The 24146-nt window shown below is 33.3% G+C and overlaps 1 protein-coding gene across 1 annotated transcript in view; it reads left to right on the top strand.

Moving 5' to 3' along the window:
- Window positions 1-19773, top strand: part of LOC132757157 (ATP-dependent RNA helicase DHX8-like) — a 29002-nt gene extending 9229 nt beyond the window's left edge. The window contains exons 9-24 of the mRNA XM_060748350.1: window positions 5847-5957; window positions 6226-6514; window positions 7232-7329; window positions 8852-8999; window positions 9613-9788; window positions 10442-10636; window positions 11106-11291; window positions 12244-12330; window positions 12699-12800; window positions 13652-13855; window positions 14120-14260; window positions 15144-15437; window positions 15700-15828; window positions 17431-17627; window positions 18237-18416; window positions 19028-19773. Coding sequence (XP_060604333.1) covers window positions 5847-5957; window positions 6226-6514; window positions 7232-7329; window positions 8852-8999; window positions 9613-9788; window positions 10442-10636; window positions 11106-11291; window positions 12244-12330; window positions 12699-12800; window positions 13652-13855; window positions 14120-14260; window positions 15144-15437; window positions 15700-15828; window positions 17431-17627; window positions 18237-18416; window positions 19028-19265 — 2775 coding nt within the window. The 3' untranslated portion in view covers window positions 19266-19773. The remainder of the gene's footprint in view (window positions 1-5846; window positions 5958-6225; window positions 6515-7231; window positions 7330-8851; window positions 9000-9612; window positions 9789-10441; window positions 10637-11105; window positions 11292-12243; window positions 12331-12698; window positions 12801-13651; window positions 13856-14119; window positions 14261-15143; window positions 15438-15699; window positions 15829-17430; window positions 17628-18236; window positions 18417-19027) is intronic.
- Window positions 19774-24146: the final 4373 nt, after the last annotated feature.

Below are 24146 nucleotides of genomic sequence, written 5' to 3'. Positions count from 1 at the left end.
TTAAATTTCTGGTATCTGATTTCTGTAATGTCATCATTCTCGCATTGATGTTTTTTTTAGCTCACCTGTCACAAAAAGACAGGGTGAGCTTTTGTGATCCCTTTTCGTCCGGCGTCCGTCCGTCGTCCGTCCGTCCGTAAACTTTTACTTTAAATGACATCTCCTCATAAACCACTTAGCCAATTTCATCCAAACTTCACAGGAATGTTCCTTTGGTGGTCACCTTTAAAAATTGTTCAAAGAATTTAATTCCATGCAGAACTCTGGTTGCCATGGCAACCGAAAGAAAAAACTTTAAATATCTTCTTTTAAAAAACCATAAGAGCTAGAGCTTAGATATTTGGCATTAAACATCTTCTAGTGATTGTCTAACAAGTTTGTTCAAATAAAAGCCCTGGGGTCAAAATTGGCCCCGCCCCGGGGGGTCATTGATTTTCCCTATATGCATATAGTAAAAACTTAAAAATTCTTCTTTCAAAGAACCCAAAGAGCTAGAGCTAAGATATTTAGCATGAAACATGTTCTAATGGGTGTCTACCAAGTTTGTTCAAATAAAAGCCCTGGGGTCAAAATTGGCCCCACCCCGGGGGTCATTGATTTTCCCTATATGCATATAGTAAAAACTTAAAAAATCTTCTTTTAAAGAACCCAAAGAGCTAGAACTAAGATATTGAGCATCAAACATGTTCTAATAGGTGTCTACCAAGTTTGTTCAAATAAAAGCCCTGGGGTCAAAATTGGCCCCGCCCCAGGGGGTCATTGATTTTCCCTATATGCATATAGTAAAAACTTAAAAATCTTCTTTTAAAGAACCAAAAGAGTTAGAGCTAAGATATTTAGCATGAAACATGTTCTAAATAGTGTCTACCAAGTTTGTTCAAATAAAAGCCCTGGGGTCAAAATTGGCCCGCCCCGGGGGTCATTGATTTTCCCTATATGTGTATATTAAAAACTTAAAAAATCTTCTTTTAAAAGAACTCAAAGAGCTATGGCTAAGATATTTAGCATCAAACATGTTCTAATAGGTGTCTACCAAGTTTGTTCAAATAAAAGCCCTGGGGTCAAAATTGGCCCCGCCCCAGGGGGTCATTGATTTTCCCAATATGCATATAGTAAAACCTTAAAAAATCTTCTTTTAAAGAACCCAAAGAGCTAGAACTAAGATATTTAGCATGAAACATCCTCTAATGGGTGTCTACCAAGTTTGTTCAAATAAAAGCCCTGGGGTCAAAATTGGCCCCGCCCCAGGGGGTCATTGATTTACCCTTTATGCATATAGTAAAACCTTAAAAAATCTTCTTTTAAAAAACCCAAAGAGGTAGAGCTTAGATATTTGGCATGAAACATCTTCTAGTCAGTGTCTACCAAGTTTGTTCAAATAAAAGCCCTGGGGTCAAAATTGGCCCCGCCCCAGGGGGTCATTGATTTTTTCCCTATATGCATATTGTAAAACCTTAAAAAATCTTCTTTTAAAGAACCCAAAGACCTAGAGCTAAGATATATAGTATGAAACATCCTCTAATGGGTGTCTACCAAGTTTGTTCAAATAAAAGCCCTGGGGTCAAATTTGGCCCCGCCCCAGGGGGTCATTGATTCACCCTATATGCATATAGTAAAACCTTAAAAAATCTTCTTTTAAAAAACCCAAAGAGGTAGAGCTTAAATATTTGGCATGAAACATCTTCTAGTCAGTGTCTACCAAGTTTGTTCAAATAAAAGCCCTGGGGTCAAAATTGGCCCTGCCCCAGGGGGTCATTGATTTTCCCTATATGCATATAGTAAAACCTTAAAAAATCTTCTTTTAAAGAACCCAAAGAGCTAGAGCTAAGATATTTAGCATGAAACATCCTCTAATGGGTGTCTACCAAGTTTGTTCAAATAAAAGCCCTGGGGTCAAATTTGGCCCCGCCCCAGGGGGTCATTGATTTACCCTTTATGCATATAGTAAAAACTTAAAAAATCTTCTTTTAAAAAACCCAAAGAGCTAGAGCTTAGCTATTAAGCATGAAACCTCTTCTAGTGGGTGTCTAACAAGTTTGTTCAGATAAAAGCCCTGGGGTCAAAATTGGCCCCGCCCCAGGGGGTCATTGTTTTTCCTTTTATGTATATAGTTAAAACATAAAAAATCTTCTTTTAAAAAATCTTAAAAGCTAGAGCTAAGATATTTAGCATCAAACATCTTCTAATGGGTGTCTACCATTTTTGTGTCGCCTCTACGGAGAAGTGGCGATATATAGGGATCACTTCTCCGTCGTCCGTCCGTCTGTCCGTCACAAAACTTGTCCGGACTACTCCTCATAAACTACTGGTGCAATTTCATCCAAACTTTACAAGAATGATCAGTACCAAGCCTAGTTGTGCATATTGTCAGCATTTTCCGGTTCAATGATTTTTGGCAGAGTTATGGCCCTTTAATAATTTTTAATTTTAAAGTTTGTCCGGACTACTTCTCTTATACCACTAAAGCAATTTCAATGAAACTTTACAGGATTGATCTGTAGCTCAAGTCCTTGCGCATATTGCAAGGGTTTTCCGGTTGAATGATTTTTGGCCGAGTTATGGCCCTTTGATAAAAAAGGTGTATTTTTCTGTGTTTTGCCAGATACACAAAATATTGTCCGGACTACTCCTCATAAACTACTGGTGCAATTTCATCTAAACTTTACAGGAATGATCAGTACCAAGGGTAGTTGTGCATATTATCAGCATTTTCCGGTTCAATGATTTTTGTCAGAGTTATGGCCCTTTAATAATTTTCATTTTTAAAGTTTGTCCGGACTATTTCTCTTATACCACTAAAGCAATTTCAATGAAACTTTACAGGATTGATCTGTAGCTCAAGTCCTTGCGCATATTGCACGGGTTTTCCGGTTTAATGATTTTTGGCCGAGTTATGGCCCTTTGATAAAAAGGTGTTTTTTTTCTGTGTGTTGCCAGATACGCAAAAGCTTGTCCGGACTACTCCTCATAAACTACTGGTGCTATTTTATCCAAACTTTACAGGAATGATCAGTACCAAGTCTAGTTGTGCACTGTCCGTCTGTCTTTCCGTCTGTCACAAACTTTGTCCCAACATGAAATTGGCCATCATGAGGCGACACATGTGATTACTGATCGCTCTTGTTGTTAAATTAAGGGCCCTGGGGTTAAAAAATTGGCCCGGCCCCGGGATCATTGATTTTCCTTTTATGTATATAGTAAAAACTGAAAAAAATGTTCTGTTAAAAAGCCCAAAGAGATAGAGTTTAGATATTAAGCATGAATTATCTTCTAGTGAGTGTTTACCAAGTTTGTTCAAATAAAAGCCCTGGGGACAAAATTGGCCCGCACAGAGGGTGTGGGTCATTGTTTTTCACTATATGTGTTTAGTAAAAACTTAAAGATTTTCTTAGAGCTAGAGCTTAGATATTTATCATGAAACATCTTCAAATGGGGATCTACCAAGTTTGTTCAAATAAAAGCCCCTGGGTTAAAATTAGCCCTGCCCCGGGGGCCTGTATACAGGTGAGCGATTTCAGGGTCATCATGGCCCTCTTGTTTTATTATTTCTGCGATTTAATTAAGATACAGTACAGCTCAAGCAATTTTTCCTCTTTCCACTCAGTCACCGCGGACACTTTAAACGGCAAACAGAAAATCGCGGGGGACATACTATAGTATGCCACGGCGACAAATCACCACGGACGGGTAGTAAAAAAAACCCTGCAATCCGCGGTGGAAAATCACAGAGATTTGCAGTGATTTATTTGCATATACATGTAAATGTACAACGTAGTCTTCTTTTAAAAAATCAAGAAGACTTACAATGTGACTGATGATTTTAATCATTCAATAAAATTATTTAATTAGCTCGGCGATATTAATGTACATTTACCGGGGAAAATCACATCACAAAACAGTTCAATGAAAAAAGTTTCAAGAAAACGGAATAACAAAATATTAACGAAATCGGTCAACACTTTCAAGAAAATTAAATGCTTTGATGTTTCTGTGTAAAAAGTTGAAACGATAGCTAGAACACTTAAACGCCACTTATTATATAATATACATGTACATTTAATAGCGGCCAATCCTAAGAAGGTGTTATATCCAATCAAGGAACTAATTTATTTATTCTTTGCTCAAGACCACTTAATTAAGCAATTTACACCTACAAAAATTAAGCAATTAGCACATACACCTAATAGTGCAGCCGTGGACTAGTTCATGTACGTAATTATATATAATAGTTTAACAAATCTTTCCTTAACATATGTTTTTACGTAAACTTTGCAAGATGTCATTACGAAATCTGATCAAAAGCCACAATTTTTTTGCTGTTAATTACTACTGTGATGGGAAAATGCAATTAAGAAGTCGAGGATTTATTCTCCATAATGGTGAGGTGAGTGTCGTAGAAAAAAATTAGAATCTATCTCATTACTTATTATACAACTACAGTAGTCCACGGTATGCACTATCTAAAAATTTAGATCTGTAATCATGATGAAATAAACATATTTGTTACATTTTTTTTTTCAGATCATAACCGTAAATGCGACATTAAATATTTAAAATAGAGAAATGTTTAGTTCAAAAGTAAATTTGTGCGTATTATATGCTATGACCCACTTAAACTTTAGTTCTCGTCAATATTTGGAGGGAAGGTATTTAAAACATGTAAATTTAACAGAAAAAATTGTTTAAATGGATCAAAGAAATAATTAAAAATTCTTAAATGATTGTAGCACTGTAAAATCAGAAAGGTTAAAATGGCTTAAAGCAGTTGAAATTAATTATGTTAAAAGTTACTACATATTAGGGTTTTAATTTCACACGCAAATCATTAAATTTTGTAATTATTTGCATACGACAGGTGTTATGTCCTTTTAAATACATAACATGAAGATTTTCTTCTATAAAAAATGTGTTTGAGTTCATTATATTTTACAGACATACAGTAATAGTAATAAATGTCCCCGTGTAATAAATAAACTAATGGTCACCCAAGAGAGCGAAATACCCCTGCAATATTTCACAGTGATCCGCGTTGACAATATTCCGCAGGGCAAACTTCCCCCGATCAAGTAGACGAGCGGAAAGTCACAACTATCGCAGGGACATCGCGGTACCTCGCGGGGATCGGCGTACTTTGGAAAAATTGCTTGAGCTGTACTGTATTTCTACAAAATTAACCGATACAAACAGACAACATTTCAAGATTTGTTGATGTAACATGTACATTACTTCTGGTAAACATGCAGACGCCTTATACTGTGTTTCGTCGCAATCATCATGTATCGGTATATACACATTAATATACAAAAATCAACAACATGCAATGACAACTATTGTAATAATATGAAGTGTGAAAATTAAACAATGGCAAATTCGCACGTAGACACAAGATATTGTACAAATACAAAAAGGGTATGTTTATTGCACCCGACAAACTAAAATTATAGTTTTATTTTACAAAAAAATAAGCTTAGGGTGAGCGAAAATCATGTAAACATAATATTTATTCAAACAAAAAGAAAAAGTAAAGTAACATTTTTTCTTATTAAATATTTTATTCATGTTGGATGCATAAAAAAAGATTCCCATCTACAAAAGCCGATAACGGTACATGGTAATATAATTATACAATACCGGTAGTTGACATATTCCTACATAGACATAGGGAAAGGCTTAATTTTCTGCGGTTTTTAAACTTGCGGTGTCGTTATGAACCGCAGAAAAGGCAGAAATAAAGTTCCCGCAGAAAAAAGTACTTATACAGTATTATGTGTGACTGTTCTAGAGACAACAACTTTGTCTAAATAAAAACTAATTTATTATTAATATTTACTTTATAATTTGTATAGTTACGTAGAGAAGGTCGTGTATCTAATGTGTCAGATGTGGTACAGAAAGGTCAAGCTGTGAAGATTAAAGTACTCTCCTATACAGGAAACAAAATGAGTCTTTCAATGAAGGTATGTTGTAATTGTTCAAAAAATTTTTTTTGTTATTTAAGTTTTATGTTGTTTGCTTAGTCATCACATCAGTGAAATAAGTAGTAATTTTATGCTTGATATTTTATGCCTGAAATAACATACAGAAAGGACATGAGGTCTTCCTCCACCAGTAAAGGGTTGGCCCTTCTCAATTTATATTTTTTTTTATGATCAGATCATGTAATTTTATCATTTGTTAGATCTCATTAAATGATGTTATTATAATGAAGTATCTTCAACTTTAAAGGATGCTGACCAGGAAACTGGCAGAGACTTGAACCCAAAACAGACACAAGCCATAACAGGCGGTGAGAGAGACACTGTGAATGAGTTACGTAACCCTGACAGACCGTCCACCATGCCTCTAGTCAGTGTACCGGAACAAAATGATGTCACAGAACGTAAACGAGGCCAGAGAATGTCATCACCGGAGAAATGGGAGTGGAAACAGATGGCTGCAGCAAATGTCATAGATGTATCAGAGTTACCAGATTTCGATGAGGAGACTGGTGTATTACCAAAAGAAGATGACTCCGGTGTGTTTAATATTCTAGTACATTGTATTCAGTTTTAGATGCTTAGTCAGATTTCATCTCTTAGATATCTGTATTGTAGTGTATAAAATGAAATGCTGCATAAGCCTTTATATCCAAATATATAGATACTTTACAGTACACGGTTACAATGTGGCCTTACTGTTAGTGTATAGCATGTCAGATTTTTGTAATAGCTTGGAGTGACTTATTCTAACAATTTGAAGCCTAAAAGGGATCTAAGGAATAATCTTTTAATCATAATTGTGCTATTAAAATCACTGATACAACTGCGAATATCAGAAGTAGGAAGGGTTGGGGGGGGGCTTCGTTGTTCTGTGGTTAAGATTGCCTACTTCGAATCACAATATATCTCTAGGTTCAAATCCTGACTGGCAAACTGAATTCTTCCATGTGAGGGAGATGTCTAGGCAACCAATGAAGTCTGTTTTGTTGTAACCTGAAAACTGCACATGAAGAATGTAAAGCTTTGATTACATTGTTGGTATAATATATGATATGATATATTCTAGATGAGGATATAGAGATGGTATAATATATGATATGATATATTCTAGATGAGGATATAGAGATAGGTATAATATATGATATGATATATTCTAGATGAGGATATAGAGATGGTATAATATATGATATGATATATTTTAGATGAGGATATAGAGATAGAGATGGTATAATATATGATATGATATATTCTAGATGAGGATATAGAGATAGAGATGGTAGAAGAAGAAGCTCCATTTCTCACTGGTCACGGTAAACAAGGCATTGAACTTAGTCCTGTCAAAATTGTTAAGGTAACTTTTGACTTTATAATCTATATTTGATTTATTTAGGAATGAATAAGAAATATATTCTTTTAAACTAGCTACAACCTCAAATTTGATGTAAGCAAACATATTAATAAATTATGTACTTCATAAAATAAATGTTCAGATTTATGTTAATTTATCATTTTTATGCCCCCACAAAGTGGGAGCATATAGCGTTGCACTTGTCCGTCCGTACGTCTGTCCGCTCTACCGAACAGGGATATGGGGCCATCTAACTGTAAACAAAACAAAAGAGAACAATAGAGTTCATTCCGTAACAATAGAGTAAGGGGCCATTGGCCCTCTATTAAACAATAGAAAATAACAAAAGAAATGGCCCCTTATTCCAATTCGGCCGGACGTCCGTCCGTCTGTCCCGAAATCTTGTGAACGCAACTCCTCTTAAACCGGATGGCAGATTTTGCTTAAACTTCCAGGGATGACAACCCTAATGTGTAGATGGTAGTAAAGAAAGGAATTTTTGCTGCGACCAAATTTAACAGAATTATGGCCCTTTGTTGATTTTTTCACTATATACTACATGTATGTAGAAATTTTGTAAACGCAACTCCTCTTAAACCGGATGGCAGATTTTGCTTAAACTTCGAGGGATGAACAACCCTAATGTGTAGATGGTAGTAAAGGAAGGAATTTTTGCTGCAACCAAATTTAACAGAATTATGGCCCTTTGTTGATTTTTTCACTATATACCATATAGAAATTTTGTGAACGCAACTCCTCTTAAACCGGATGGCAGATTTTGCTTAAACTTCCAGGGATGAACAACCTTAATGTGTAGATGGTAGTAAAGAAAGGAATTTTTGCTGCGACCAAATTTAACAGAATTATGGCCCTTTGTTGATTTTTTCACTATATACCATATAGAAATTTTGTGAACGCAACTCTTAAACCGGATGGCAGATTTTGCTTAAACTTCGAGGGATGAACAACCTTAATGTGTGGATGGTAGTAAAGGAAGGAATTTTTGCTGCGACCAAATTTAACAGAATTATGGCCCTTTGTTGATTTTTTCACTATATACCATATGTAAGTTGTCAGTGGGGGCATCCTTGTCCTTTGGACACAGTTCTAGTTTATTCTCACAACACAGTCTGTATTCACTAAATTTTGCGATGAAAAATACCCACCAGAAAACACATGGTATGTCCATTTTAGTTAAACTTGATTAGCCTCATTTTACTGATTAGTTTTATGGACCTTGTATACTGACCTCCTATCATGCTCTCATCTATGTTAGTTCTAGTAGATGCTCTCAGTAGTTCTAGAAATACCAACTTGCATACAAAATCTTTACCAAGAAGTGCCACGGCTGCTGACACCGACGCCAATGCCTGGGTCAGTACAATAGCTATCCATATTCTTCAAATAGTCTGACTTAAAACTATAAGTAATTATAAATTAATAACATCAAGCAAAGTGGCATTTTTTTGGTTAAATCAACAGTAATAATGAAATTAACATAATAAAGTTTTTGTATATAATATAGAATCCTGATGGATCTCTATCACAAGCTGCTATGATGCAGAGTGCATTACAGAAAGAGAGACGAGAAATAAAACAAGCTCAGAGAGAGGCTGAGATGAATTCTATACCGTCTGCTGGGGGCAGTGAGTGGCAGGATCCTATGGCAGATGGTAACTTTGAAATATTCTTCACTATCATTGTTATACAACCATTATTACACATAATTTACTAGCAAAGTTCTATTAAAGAGTTAAAAATATATTTCACGCTTAACTATTTTCTTTTTTTGCACCATCCATTATCTATTCTGTTAATATCAATATGAAAATTAGACAGTGTAGATCATGGATAAACTCCACAGAGCCTCTTGGCTAAGGGGTTGTCTATACAGGTTGAGGCGTAACAATTGCAGCCTGGCTAACACTGCATGATCACTAATTATTTGAGTCAAAGCATCTGTTAGCTCCCGCAGGTGAGGTGGTTTAGACCCCTGGTGTTGCTTTAAGTTTGTAACACCTGAGGTTAGCCAAAGTCATCTTTATGCTGTGAACCAAATCAAACAAAAAAAAACAGCAAAATAACTGCACAGACAAGCAGCCTGGCCTGACACTTTTCTTGTGGCAAAAACCAATCACTTTCAGTTCCAGCAGGGTAATGATTTAAAGATACAGAATTTGTTCTTGTCAAGTTTTATTCTTTGAATTTTTGAAGAGCTTGATTAATATTGATATAAATTGATATTCCATTTATTATTGTTTTATCTTTATCAATGTTAATGATCAGGTGATAAGAAACTTGCCAGTATGCGAGGTGTAGGATCAGCTCCCGCAGATCTCCCAGAATGGAAGAAACATATAACTGGAGGACAGAAAGCCTCGTATGGTAAGAAGGAGAAAAAATCATTGCTGGAACAACGACAAAGTTTACCCATTTATAAACTGAAAGATGAACTTATCAAGGTATGATGCAAACTTATATATAGTTTTAATGCCTATTATAGAATGTCTGTTCATAGTGAATAGATTTAAAATCCTAGCTACAAATACAAAAGCTATTTCTCATAGTGCAAAGACAAGGGCTGTCATTTTAACTTAGTGTCAACTGGCAAAATTAACCTTTACCTTGCTAGAAATGTGTGCAGTCTGACCAGGCTCTATACTTCTGGCTGACTAGCTTTACATTTTCATCTTGATACCCCCACAGCTGATAATGGATAATTCTAAAAATAAAAGTTGGGCAATTTACAATATTTAATGGGTTAAGTATCAGTATCAAGATTAGAAGAATAAAAAAGAGGTTTAGATTTGTTATATGTTACCATAAAAACATTTTAATGAATGTAAGAAGTCATATTTCATTGTCAAAATTTCTGTTCATTTCAAGATGATTAACATTAGGGGTTTGAATATTGACAACAAATTAAGCTATATGAATAGCTTAGGATAAGTTAGTAGTAGTAGCTAGGTGCCTTGCTGTAGTAAGAAGTAATGCTGTGCGGAATGTCTGGGGGTCCTTGTAGGGTGGTAAAGCTTGGAAGACTCCACAGTATTTTTGTGGGATGAAACCCAAAGCAAACAACACAAATAAATATTTGATTTATAATTTCCTGCAGGCTGTACATGACAACCAGGTGTTAATTGTAATTGGAGAGACAGGATCAGGGAAGACAACTCAGATAACACAGTATCTAGCCGAGGCTGGGTATACTACACGAGGAAAGATCGGATGTACACAACCTCGTCGTGTGGCTGCTATGTCGGTGGCAAAGAGAGTGTCAGAGGAGTTTGGATGTAGACTTGGCCAGGAAGTAAGTTTGAACTTTGCAATTATCTTTAATAGTTTAAGCACCTTATTTTAAAATGTCTGCATAAATAAAAATCTAAGAAACATAGCAGTAAGTGTATAAGATAGAGGTGTTATTCTATAATGGTAAATATTTTAAACTTACTAACTTCAATACTCTCATTTTAGCAGTTAGAACTTCAAAATGCATACTGCAAAAGTTTAAATACTTTTATGCTTAGGGGGTATTTAAGATTGTTTATAGATTGTGTATTTATCTGTTGGTGAGAACTGACTGTATTACACCTGTAATAAAAGCATAAACACAGAGTCTAGGATTCAATAGATACTTCAAAAGATAATTCAATAGATATCAATACTCACCCCTAAAAACCACCTATGCTGAGGCCCTGTTCTATGTTATCTACCTATGCTGAGGCCCTGTTCTATGTTATCTACTGGTGTAGTAAAACTTGATGAAAAACTATTGTTAGGTTGGATATACAATGCGTTTTGAAGACTGTACTAGCCAGGAGACAAAGATAAAGTACATGACAGAAGGTATGTTATTAAGAGAATGTCTGATTGACAGAGATCTAACACAGTATCAGATTATGATGTTAGACGAGGCTCACGAGAGAACTGTCAGTACTGATGTACTCTTTGGATTACTGAAAGAGGTAAACGTTTGATTTTTATCATCTGTTAATGTAATATATGTGTAGTAAAATTATTTCTTGCATATCAGACTGGCATTTCCGTTAGTTTTACCCATGCTGGAAATTTCATCTGGCATGGAGGGTGCCAAATGAGTCGTGTGCTATACAATGGCACGCTTAGGATTATGTAATTTTACCGTAATGAATTAAGTTGTAATTTCATACGCTGTTGTAAGAAAATAGGTACGGGTGTAATGACATAAATTTCTATGGATTATTGTTTTATTAAGGTAAAAAGTTTAAGATTTAATGGAATAAGAAAAAATATCTGACATATGTCAGCCTCATTACCGCCCAATGAGCAGGTCCCTTCGGGACGGATATTCCGGTGCAGACCGCAACATATGACAGATATTATTATTCTAGATTTTATCACATAATCATGAGTCATAGTGTTTCTTGTCAATTTTATGTATACATGTTCAATAGATGTAGTAATTCTGCTGGATTTAGCAGACTTTATTTATATTTTGTTGTTTTAATTTATTTTCATTGATCAAACTAGAAAAAAAGGTACTGTTAAATATAAGGTATGTTTGTGAGGTAATACACTTTACCTGCCAGCAATTTGACCTGTTTTGACTCAGTGACAGTGAATTAATATAGGGTAGACATAAAACATATATATCCACTTTATTTGTCAACAGTTTTCACTGTTGACTGGTTTAAATGGATTAAAAACATCATATTAGTAGATGAGAAAACCCATGAATACTTACTTCATTACAATTTTTTTTGACAATGAATATAGAAATTGTTAAAGGAATAATTTTTGTTTGAATCAAACAGTCAAGCAATATTTGCCCAATACTCATAGGATAATGAAAATAACAGTAAATCTGACCTTTTACATTATCATAATTTAGTCTATATGTTATTGTAATTCATGTATTTAATTTATCATGATATATAGGCTGTAGTGAAGAGAAAAGATCTCAAGTTGATTGTTACATCAGCCACACTGGATGCTGTTAAGTTTTCACAGTATTTCTTTGAATCTGTAAGTTATTTCTTATCATTGTTATGAATATGCTTCTTTAATATTATAATGGGGTCTCCATTGCCAGCTGAGTGGGTATAGTTGCCATCTTTTAGTCACTGATGTGGGTTTGAATTTGCTAGGGACTTTAGATTCTTTCATTTAAGGTAGCTATTCAGTTAGCTAACAGAGCATGATGGTTCTTCCTCCAGCTGTAAAGCTGGAAAATCATCATATTACATTTACAGTGTCAGTTTGATTTAAAATGAAATAAGAAACAAATGAACTTAAATATGATGGTTATAATTCTACAGTTTGTACATACATTTAAGAAATGTTGCCAATATATCAGTATGTATTATTAATGATGACCAATTCTCATCTTTCAGCCAATTTTTACGATTCCTGGACGTACATATCCTGTTGAGATCTTGTATACAAAAGAGGCGGAGACAGATTATCTTGATGCATCTATGATAACAGTCATGCAGGTTGGTATAACAACACTATAGTCTGTTGTAATAGACTGGTATATTTAGAAAATAAATATCAATTTTGAGTGCATTGTTGTAGAATAATGCACAGTTTGAGTTCAGATGTCTACGAATATATTACAATATATATCTTGTGTAATATTATATTTTATCACATAAGCCGCGACGCAGGAGTGTAATAAAGCCATTTAATAAAAAAGATATTACACTAGACGATATAACAATAGTGTAAAAACACTTTGACGTGACGTCATTTGCGCTATAAACATAGCGTTAAAGCTCGCTAATGTTAGCATTACACTATAGGCGCGTCAAAGAAAAATGACTCTTGTTAACAATTTACTGTTCTTATTTTATATATGTGATAAATAGAATATTATATCCGTGTAGATTCAGTACTAAATTGATTGAACTAGTTGAATAAAACAATATTATGCTCGCCAGAGACTTGCATAATATGATTTTATTCAAATCGTTCAATAAATTTAGTATTAAACCTACTCTCATTTAATATCCTCTATTTATATAGTTACATAAATATCATATTGATGATTGTATGTTTGCCATGTGTATTATAAAGATATATTTTGTAATAGATACATATAATGGAAATATTTTGACCATATGTTATATTGTTAATTTTGCAATATATTTTATATAGATACATGTGATCAATACATTTTTTTGTCATATTTATATCATATTCAAACATTTTCTAAATGATTTTACATTGATATTTATATCTGCTTGATAAATGTTGCTATATATATATATATATATTTTCGATATTTGTTATATATATATATTGCCATATATGTTATATTGATACATTTGGTAATGTATTTTAGATACATCTGATGGAACCACCTGGAGATATATTGTTATTTTTGACTGGTCAAGAAGAGATAGATACTGCCTGTGAGATATTGTATGAACGTATGAAAGCCCTCGGTCCCGAGGTACCAGAACTGATTATTCTACCTGTATATAGTGCTCTACCTAGTGAAATGCAGACTAGAATCTTTGACCCTGCTCCACCAGGTTCCAGAAAAGTAAGTTCTCTAATGATTTTATTGGAAATTATACATTTTATTTAGGTTTAAATTAGATTTAGATGCTGATTTATTACTTTTATAACTTCTACAGTCTAGGCATTATTTGTTTCCAGTATTGTTTCAAAGTTTAATCAGGTGCATATATCTACATACATTTCAACCTTGCTATCTAGGATGTAAGTTATAACTTAAATTACAAAAGATATGTATATATTTATGTCTGTAGTATGGTGTAACAATTATAAATTATTATAATTACAGGTTGTTATAGCAACAAATATTGCAGAGACTTCACTCACTATAGATGGCATTTATTATGTGGTTGACCCAGGATTTGTTAAACAGAATGTTTACAATGCAAAAACTGGCATGGATCAACTTATTGTCACTCCAATTTCACAGGTAAGATTTCATATTAATGAGATTTCATGAATATCATGTATAACAGCATTTATGAAGAACTTTCACAAGGCTGTAAAATTTTATTGATGCCTGTTATCATATTCTAAGATCATGCAAAGTTTAAACAAATTTTGTTATGTATGTTCCATCTATATAATGTAAAAAAGCATAAGCCTTCAAAGATTTTTAAATTGAGTAGGTCCTATCTGGGATTATCTAGGTATGTAAATGAGAATAATATTATGTCTTTAATACATTCCTTTTCATCTACAAACGGGATATAGTTCAGTTCTACGAAAACAGTAAATGTCACTTGTATAGATATTGTTTGTACAATCGATCTGTTAAAGTTTTATCAGTTGCAGATATCTACATACATTTGACCCTGCAAGTTTACACTATAATCTAATGTACGCTCTTCTGTATCAATAATTCTGATGCATCAATTTAGATTTTGAACCTCAACACGCATATGATGCAAGGACATAATTCTCACATGTCATGTATATAATCATTATACATTGTAATGGCATTGTTAAACCATATCCTACTGGTGACAACTGAATCAACCTATATGGCCAGTGCAGACCATGGTCATACTATCTGATCATGGTCTGCCCTGTTTGCTATTCAGTCAGTACATATTTTTGAAATTTTCCCTAAAAAAAGTGAATGTTTTGGTCCAGATTAAAATCTTGACCATCATTTTAGATATCTTGTGTGATAAAGATTAATACACGTTCATACAACTTATAGTTGTCCTTTATATGTTGTTGAAACACTTTAATACATTTGTTTGTAATGTTATTCTGATACATCAATATACAAATATCGTTATAAGTGGAGTTTATTGTATTTAAACATCTCTTTGTATATATAACAGGCTCAAGCGAAGCAGCGTGCAGGTCGTGCTGGTCGTACAGGACCTGGTAAATGTTACAGATTGTACACAGAACGAGCTTATAGAGATGAAATGTTACCAACAAATGTCCCTGAAATACAAAGAACTAATTTAGCTAGTGTTGTGTTATCTCTAAAAGCTATGGGAATCAATGATTTATTAACATTTGACTTTATGGATGCTCCGCCCATGCAAACCTTGGTGTCGGCCATGGAACAATTACATGCTCTCAGTGCATTAGATGATGAAGGACTGCTTACAAGGCTCGGTAGAAGAGTAAGTTCTCTCTAATAAAATGATAGGAATAATTCTTTCTTGGAACATTAACTTTATTGATATAATTTATTGATATAATTAGTAATATAACAAAATAAGATATTTTTTGCTTCATTTAAGTTTTTTTGTTATGGTGTTATAACTAGTTAAATAAAAAAAATGAAAGTTTACATTGCTATGTATGCTGTGTAAATTATGACAAATGAATGCAATCTTAAGATAGACATGTACCGTATAGTTAACCTTGAAATATATTTTTCAGATGGCAGAGTTTCCCTTGGAGCCTATGTTATCTAAGATGTTGATTATGTCTGTACAGCTGAGCTGTTCTGATGAAATTCTGACCATTGTTTCAATGTTGTCTGTACAAAATGTATTTTATAGACCTAAGGTAGGTTTTTTTGATGTATGCTTTTTTGTGTAAACAGGCTGTCCTAAGTAAATTTATATGAAAAAATATTTGGAATACTGGTGAAAGTGACATTATGTTTATCCAAGTTTAAATGGTCAGTGAATAGGTAAAACTCAAAATAACTTGACATTTTGACATAATTGTGTTCAATTTAATATTGAACTTTGACAAAATACTCAATACTCCACGCGACCATTAGAAATTTCTATAAATATTGTTCCGAATGTATTGGTAACATTCAAATTTTAAAATAAAAAGAGTGGGGCAGTCTATTTATAATTTAGGTTGTTATTATAAATATTTATGATAAACATTTTTCCATTAAATGGTCAATCACCATAATGACAGTCAATCTTTTAAGGTGTAAGCCCGATGAGTTAATATTCTTACAATAACAAAGTTCTTACCATACTTGATTTATTTTATAGCTTTCTAGGCAAGAGTAGATATTTCAACTAATGATTTACTTCTTTGTGCTAAACTCACTGTAATGTAGGAGATTAGATTTTTAAGCTTTTCCTTTTTAGCTCGACTTTTCTATGAAAAGGGGAGCTATCCTACTCGCCCCGGCGTCGGCGTCGGCGTCACACCTTGGTTAAGTTTTTCGTACCACCCCACTTTATTTCAGAAGTATTACAAGTATGGCTTTGAAACTTACCATACTTGTTCACCATCATAACCTCCATCTACAGACAAGAGTACATAACTCTGTCAAGGTTTTTGACAGAATTATGGCCCTTTTTTGACTTAGAAAGTGTATTGAGCTTGGTTAAGTTTTTTTGTACCACCTCACTTTATTTCAAAACCATTGGAGGTATTGCTTTGAAACTGACCATACTTGTTTACCATCACGACCTTCATCAACAGACAAGAGGACATAACTCTGTCAAGGTTTTTGACAGAATTATGCCCCTTTTTGACTTAGAAAATACATTGAATATGGGTAAAATCCACTTATTGCCTTAACCCTTTGAGATATTGCTTTGAAACTTTTAATGCTATTTCACATCATTACCCCCATCTGTACGCAAGAGAAGGTAACTCTGTAGGGATTTGTTTTAAAAATTAAGGCCTTTTATCGACTTAGAATTTGGTTAAGTTTTTTGTACCAGTCAACTTTTTGACTGAACTGGTTGAGATATTAAATTGAAAGTTGGAATACTTGTTTACCATCATGGTCCCAAAACTGGGCAGGAGAAGGTAATTCTGTTAAGGATTTTATTTGAATTTGGCCCTTTTTGACTTAGAAACTCAGTTAAAATTTTCATTCTTGTCCACTGATTGTTGACCTAACCATTTGAGATATTACTTTGGAAGTTGGAGTTCTTATGTGCCATCATGAGACCTATCTGTAAGCAAGAGAAGATAACTCTGTGAAAATGTTTCTTGATTTGTACTTAGAAATTCCTAGTTAAAGTCTTGTGTGCCCTTAAACTGTCAAAGTTTTGTTTTATAGGCAAGCACTAAAAAAGTCGAGCGCGCTGTCCTTCTGACAGCTCTTGTTTCCTATGGATATCATAGTATTTATAATTATAACAGACAAAAGTAGGTTTTGTAAACAAATGTTTGTTATGTTGTCAGGATAAACAAGAACTAGCAGATCAGCGTAAGGCAAAGTTTCATCAGATAGAAGGTGACCACGTGACACTGTTAGCAGTTTATAATGCCTGGAAAAATAATAAATTCTCCAGTCCTTGGTGCTTTGAAAACTTTGTACAAGTGCGGACATTAAAGCGGGCCCAGGATGTACGTAAACAAATGTTGGGTATAATGGATAGGTATGTTAAACATTTCTTCTTACATAATATAAAAGTAAATAATTTAACTGCCATAGTCTGCTTGTGGCAACTAAATCTACCCATGCTGGCCATGATTATACATTCTCTTCTGAAATTCTTTCTAGAAATGATGACTACTAGTTTTGTCCACAGATGGACAAGTCCATTTGAAAAAAATTTAGTGTAGTATAGGTAAATGACTTAAAGGCACATGTAGAATGATGCCACAGTTATGATTATTCTCTAAAACCAATTTTAGCATGATTCCCTTGCACGAAATTTTTTTTCAGGGTCACTTGTTCTGTAGGATGAGGTGCTGCATTAATCCAATTGAGCAAGCTACATTTTCTACTCTGTTGCAAATTCTGCAAGTAAATACAAATGGACATGTAGAAATTGTTTGAATTCTGTCCCTTGACAACTAACTCTAAAGCATGTTAATATAAGAAAGTTTAGTGCACAAATACTTTTCCTTTGCATAGTTTCCACTTTGTTTTCAAAATAAAACATGCGTTATAACTTATATACTGATCATATAATTTGAACAGATAATAAGATTATTATATGTAAAAGGGATATTTATGAGATGAGGTTGTTTATAATCAACAGGCACAAGTTAGATGTTGTATCATGTGGGAAGAACACATCTAAAGTACAAAAGGCAATATGTAGTGGTTTCTTTAGGAATGCGGCGAAGAAAGATCCCCAGGAGGGGTATAGGACACTTGTAGATAGTCAGGTTGTTTATATACACCCCTCTAGTGCTTTATTCAACAGACAACCAGAATGGTAAATATTCTTGATTTAATATTGAACTTTTTAGACTAAATCCCTCTGTACAGAACTTTGTTAAAATTAAAACTGTGTTGATTTAGTTTTGAATTAATTTGTGGAAAAAATCTTTATGAAAGAAATAAATGAGTGAAAGTTTTAATTCGACATTTTAAGATAGGAAATGGATTTTGAGCCAAAGTTGTTACAGATAATGAAGTTGTAGGATTTTTAAAGAAAACAGTATGGGAAGCTTATAAGTTTAATGTTTTGCCATATTATAAATACCTCAATTGCTTGTAAAGAAATGTGATAAAGGAATTTATTGGGTTGTATAGAGGCTTAATGCTTTGTATTGACAATACCTTGGACATATGAACTATTTTACACAAATTGTTTTATCTTAAATTATTCTTTTGACAGTCTAAGTTAAATTATAGAGACTCCTATAATACTAGCAATGTAATAAAACCTTAGTGCAACATTATATTAAAGCATCAAAGCTTTTTAGTGATAATCAAGAAAATTAAGGGGTTGGGGGTTAATTTGAGGCTACTGATTCCTCTAGAGGGTAACAAGAATTTTATAATAAGAAATGTTTAGTTTAAACTCTTACTATTTATTTTCAGGGTAATTTATCATGAGCTTGTGTTAACAACAAAGGAGTATATGAGAGAAGTTACAGCAATGGATCCAAAATGGCTCGTGGAGTTTGCTCCAAAATTCTTCAAGTTTTCTGATCCTACTAGACTTAGTAAACAAAAGAAACAACAAAAGATTGAACCATTATATAACAAATATGACGATCCTAATTCATGGAGAATATCCAGAGCTTTCAGAAAGTTTCATACAAAAGTTACATTCTGATTTGAACACCCTTGCTCATGTCTGTGAATTGTTGAATGTTGCAATGTTTGTGAAATTATAGAAATATTGCAGCAATTTGTAGTTACCTAATACCAGCAGAGGATAATGATGAATTGTCAATTCTATATATAAAAATATTTCCATACTTGTGAAGATGAGTAAGCTTATAGTATGAATTATTTTGTACTGTTTATTCTGTATATTTATGGATTTGTAAAGATAACTACATCTTTGCTTTAAAACCTAGAAATATCCCAGTAAAACTGACTATAGCAGGTTTGCATTTGTTGATAAAAATAATATTTTTACAAGATCGATGTCGTCTTTGTTTCTTGAGAAAGTGTACATCATTTTCATTTGCTACCATAAATTTTGATGAAATGGTACATTATAAAAAATACTGTATATCTTTAATGTGTGAATTGGTTGCTAGGGTACTTGAGTTGTCTTAGCCAGATTGGTAATTGTAACTTCACTGTTTGACAAACACATGTACAATACTTCTGTATATGTAACACAGTGACTACCTTACTGTGAGAAAACTTGTAGCTGTAATAACATGCCAAGATTCTAACATACAGTATAATGTTTCAGTCTCATATGCTAATATTTTTTCAGTCTGAAAGCAGTCAGATAAAAAAAATCTTTGTCTATTTATAAACCTGTATTTGTATATGTGTATATATATATATGATTTATGGTTTATTTTGTACAGACTGTATTACAGTCAATACAACCTGAGATAGTACAAATAGTCTTACTTGTTTTTATTCCATGACGAAAAGGTGGCGGGAGATTTGGAAATAGCCCCCTCCCACATGTTTGTCTGACACATAAAAGGTATTTGATGTATCAACTTGAAAGATCTCGGTAAAAGGGAGTGCAGTGCAAAAGAACAATTACTCTATCTTTCATAACGTTTTAGTTATTGCCCTTTGCTGTTTTCATGCTTTGTTTTTAGTTCATCTGTCACAAAGTGACATGGTGAGCTTTTGTGATCGCTTTTTGTCTGGCGTCCATCCGTCCAGCGTCCGTCTGTAAACTTTTACTTTAAACGACATCTCATAAACCGCTGAGCCAATTTCATCCAAACTTCACAGGAATGTTCCTTTGGTGGTCACCTTTAGAAATTGTTCAAATAATTTAATTTCATGCAGAACTCTGGTTGCAATGGCAACCAAAAGAAAAAACTTAAAATATCTTCTTTTAAAAAATCCCAAAGAGGTAGAGCTTAGATATTTGGCATGAAACATCTTTTAGTGAGTGTCTATCAAGTTTGTTCAAATAATAGCCCTTGGGTCAAAATTGGCCCCGTCTTAGGTGGTCATTGCTTTTCCTTATATGTACAGTATATAGTAAAAACTTAAAAAATCTTCTTTTAAAAAACCCAAAGAGCTAGAGCTTAAATATTAAGCATGAAACATCTTCTTGTGTGTGTCTACAAAGCTTGTTCAAATAAAAGCCCTGGGATCAAAATTGTCGCCGCCCCGGGGTTCTGATTTTCCTTATATGTCTATAGTAAAAACTTAAAAAGTCTTCTTTTAAATAACTCATACAGCTAGAGCTTAGATGTTAAGCATAAAACATTTTCTAGTGAGTGTCATCCAAATTTGTTCAAAGAAAAGCCTCAGGGTTAAATTGGCGGGGGGGGGGGGTCTGATTTTCCTTACATGTCTATATTAAAAACTTTAAAAAAAACCAAAGAGCAAGAGCTTAGATATTAAGCATGAAACATCTTTAAATGGGTGTCTACAATGTTTGTTCAAATAGAAGCCCTAGGGTCAAAATTAGCCCCGCCCCAATGAAAGGGACATTTAAACATTTGACCTATTTCTCAGGTGAGCGATCCAGGGTCCTCTGGGCCGTCTTGTTTGTTTGTAGCATAACTTAAAAAGTAATTGAGATCCTATCATTGAAGAGGGAATAGCAATCATATTCATTTAATTATTGCCCTTTGTTTTCATGCTTTTTTGTCCAGAGCAAAACTCTGAAAGGATTTTAGCTATGAATTTTTTAGTTAGATATATCTCATTTAGTGGGAGTGCCGTGCACAAGAGTGATAAACCTATGCTTCATAACTTTCTCCCTTTATTATTTTTGACCAAAAAATAACTCAAAAAGTTTTGTTAAGGAGGAGTGCAATGCACAAGTGTTAATACTCGTAGTTTGTGGAGTTATTGCCCTTTGTTATTTTTCATGCTTAATTTTTGTCAAGAACCCTTCTGGAATAATTCTTGGAATGTTAACTTGACACTTTATAGGTGGATAGATCTCAATGAGGAGGAATGCAGTGCACAGGTATAATACTTCACTTATTGCCCTTTGTCACTTCCCTTGCATAATTTTTGTTCAGACCATAACTCATAACACTAAGGTGAAATTAATTTGAACTTCAATGAAGGAAAGATAACAGTACGGACGAATGTAGTTGACAAAGTCATAAATGTAAATAATGTTATGCAACATAATCTTACAGCACACGAAATGAAATAGATTCGGTTGCCCCCTATATGGGAATGTTATGGCTAAAAATACCTTAAAACTTTTTATAATGATTAGTGAATGAATCATCAGAAAACTTTGTAGAAGGTTCAATATGAAGACTGCAAAATAAATTAAGTCAGCCTCCTTAAGGAAAAAAACATGGCTTAATGTAGATATATACATGTGTGTCTGAATAGATTTGTCATGATCATAATTTGGTGATTATTTCGAATGAACTAGTAATGCCTTGCGGAAACCTGTGATAGGATAGACTTGACTCTAATTTCTGACACTATAAACGTCAAAATTTGGCACGAGTATGAAGGAAAATGAGCGTTTATTTTGTTGTGGTCAGTCATGCGACATTATGTATTTAAAGACGGTATAATAGGATTACAACATATTTGGCACAAACCACATATAAAGCAGATTAAAATAATACATATAATGTGACAGAATCACGAAAGATTAATAACCAAATATAAGTGTTAGATCTATATTATGAATCAGGTCAAAATGTAAGTGAATGAAGGCTGCCAAAATTTACAACTAACAGAAAGTAGGACCCCTGCGTCTGCCAGGAAGCTAGTATTTAACTGTCATTATAACTTTAGTTGTTGTTTTTTTTGTCCAAATTCAATATGTTGAACGTTGTAAAAGAAATATTAAATGGCAAGTATTGATGCAAAACATGCCATTATTGTCTGAAATCAGATGTGATTAAATCACTGACTAACCGGTACAGTTAGATTATAATTATATTAAAGGGATTTTATGACTATCATGGAGATCAGATTTGTATTTTGAAACAGAGCGCCTGATAAGTTACCCAGTTTGAAATAAATATTCTGAAACAAGTGAAATTTCATATCCGATATAACATTCTATGAAATTTATAATAAATACGTTTCGGACTTTCTTGCGAACGAGGAATATACCGTATTTCAACGATATGGTTGTCCATCGTTAATATTGAAAACACCGTCATTTTACGTTATGGGGATAGGTGTTTGTTTGCTGTGAAATAAAAATCTCATATAAACACAGGTGATTATAAATGCACATTTTGACGAAAATACGTTTAGTACGTTACGGGTCATTATGCGGTATAGGTTAATAGGATACTCACTACGTGTCAAACCGTAAATTGGAAGTTACCGTTAAATGACTGAAACGTAGAATTCCGTAAAATTAGCAATAATTAATCATCTTGTGTTTAGAAAAATGTCATAAATAAGGTTTTGACAATTTAGACAAACATATCTTCTATAAGGTAGAAACATGTTTTAGAAGCCTTATTATTAGTTAAATGAAAAAACGCATGGTTGAAATAAGTTAGTATTTGTAGCTTACTTTACCTAAAATTGATTTGAACTTAATTACCAATTTTATTATCCAATAATATGATTAATAAACGATCAGTGACACTCTTAAACCGATTTTTATAAAAATGACATAGTAGTTTTAAAAAAAACTTGTTTCTTAAAACATTTATTTTATTTACCATCATTTGAAAAATGCTTCCAAAGTATAGCTAAAGCAAAATAATGTGATGAAAATATTGCCGGGTTTCCTACGACAAAACAACATCCGCTTTTGAGAATAGAAAATTTTGACACGTTTTATTACGTTTTGGGTGTTCTTTCGTAAAATAGGGTCGGCTTTTGGAGAAACGAAAAAACGATACGTTTAAATACGTTACTGTCGCGGATGCAGGATATCTTTCTGGATGCCTTTAGCGTTAATGTGAAAGTGACTAGATATCTTGTTAAAAAAAGATAAACATATTAAAACTGATCTTCGTGTTTTAAGATATAATAGAAACTGAGTAACAACTTAACTCAAGTTGGCACAACTTAAACTAAGTTCGCATGTTTTGTTAAGTTGTGTTAACATCTACGTTATACAAGCGATGTCATGTCAATTCAATTGGAAAAAAGCCTATTAAAATTTCATTTGTTAAAGTTTTTTGGTTATAATACGAGCAGAATCCTTTATATATAACTTGCAGGTTAAAAATGTCGGAAATGGGCACGAAAGATTTTAGAAACCAGCAACATATTGTCTTCGAATCTAGTTTACGCATATCAAGAGACTACAAATATGATGTACATCTATATTATACTAGTGCATAATTATGTAATTAATAATCAAACAGACAGAGAGAATGTTTGTCTCCCGACAACAAATAAATGTTTCAGCACAAAAATGGTATTATAACTTGATAAACGAAGTCCGTGTGATTACAGTCAATATTTGAATCATTTACCAATCATTTACTGTAGCATATAAATACTTACCAGTCTGATAAAATTGATATATAAGTTTATATCAAGACTTGTATTATATTATAATCAGGCTAGTTTCAATCTATCTATGTCTACCAATTCACAGACT

Source organism: Ruditapes philippinarum, unplaced genomic scaffold, assembly GCF_026571515.1.
Source record: "Ruditapes philippinarum isolate M1 unplaced genomic scaffold, ASM2657151v2 ctg2291_1_1_1_1, whole genome shotgun sequence".
NCBI lineage: Eukaryota > Metazoa > Mollusca > Bivalvia > Venerida > Veneridae > Ruditapes > Ruditapes philippinarum.
Note: the sequence above shows the minus strand (reverse complement) of the source record. Positions and strands in the feature narration are given on the sequence as shown.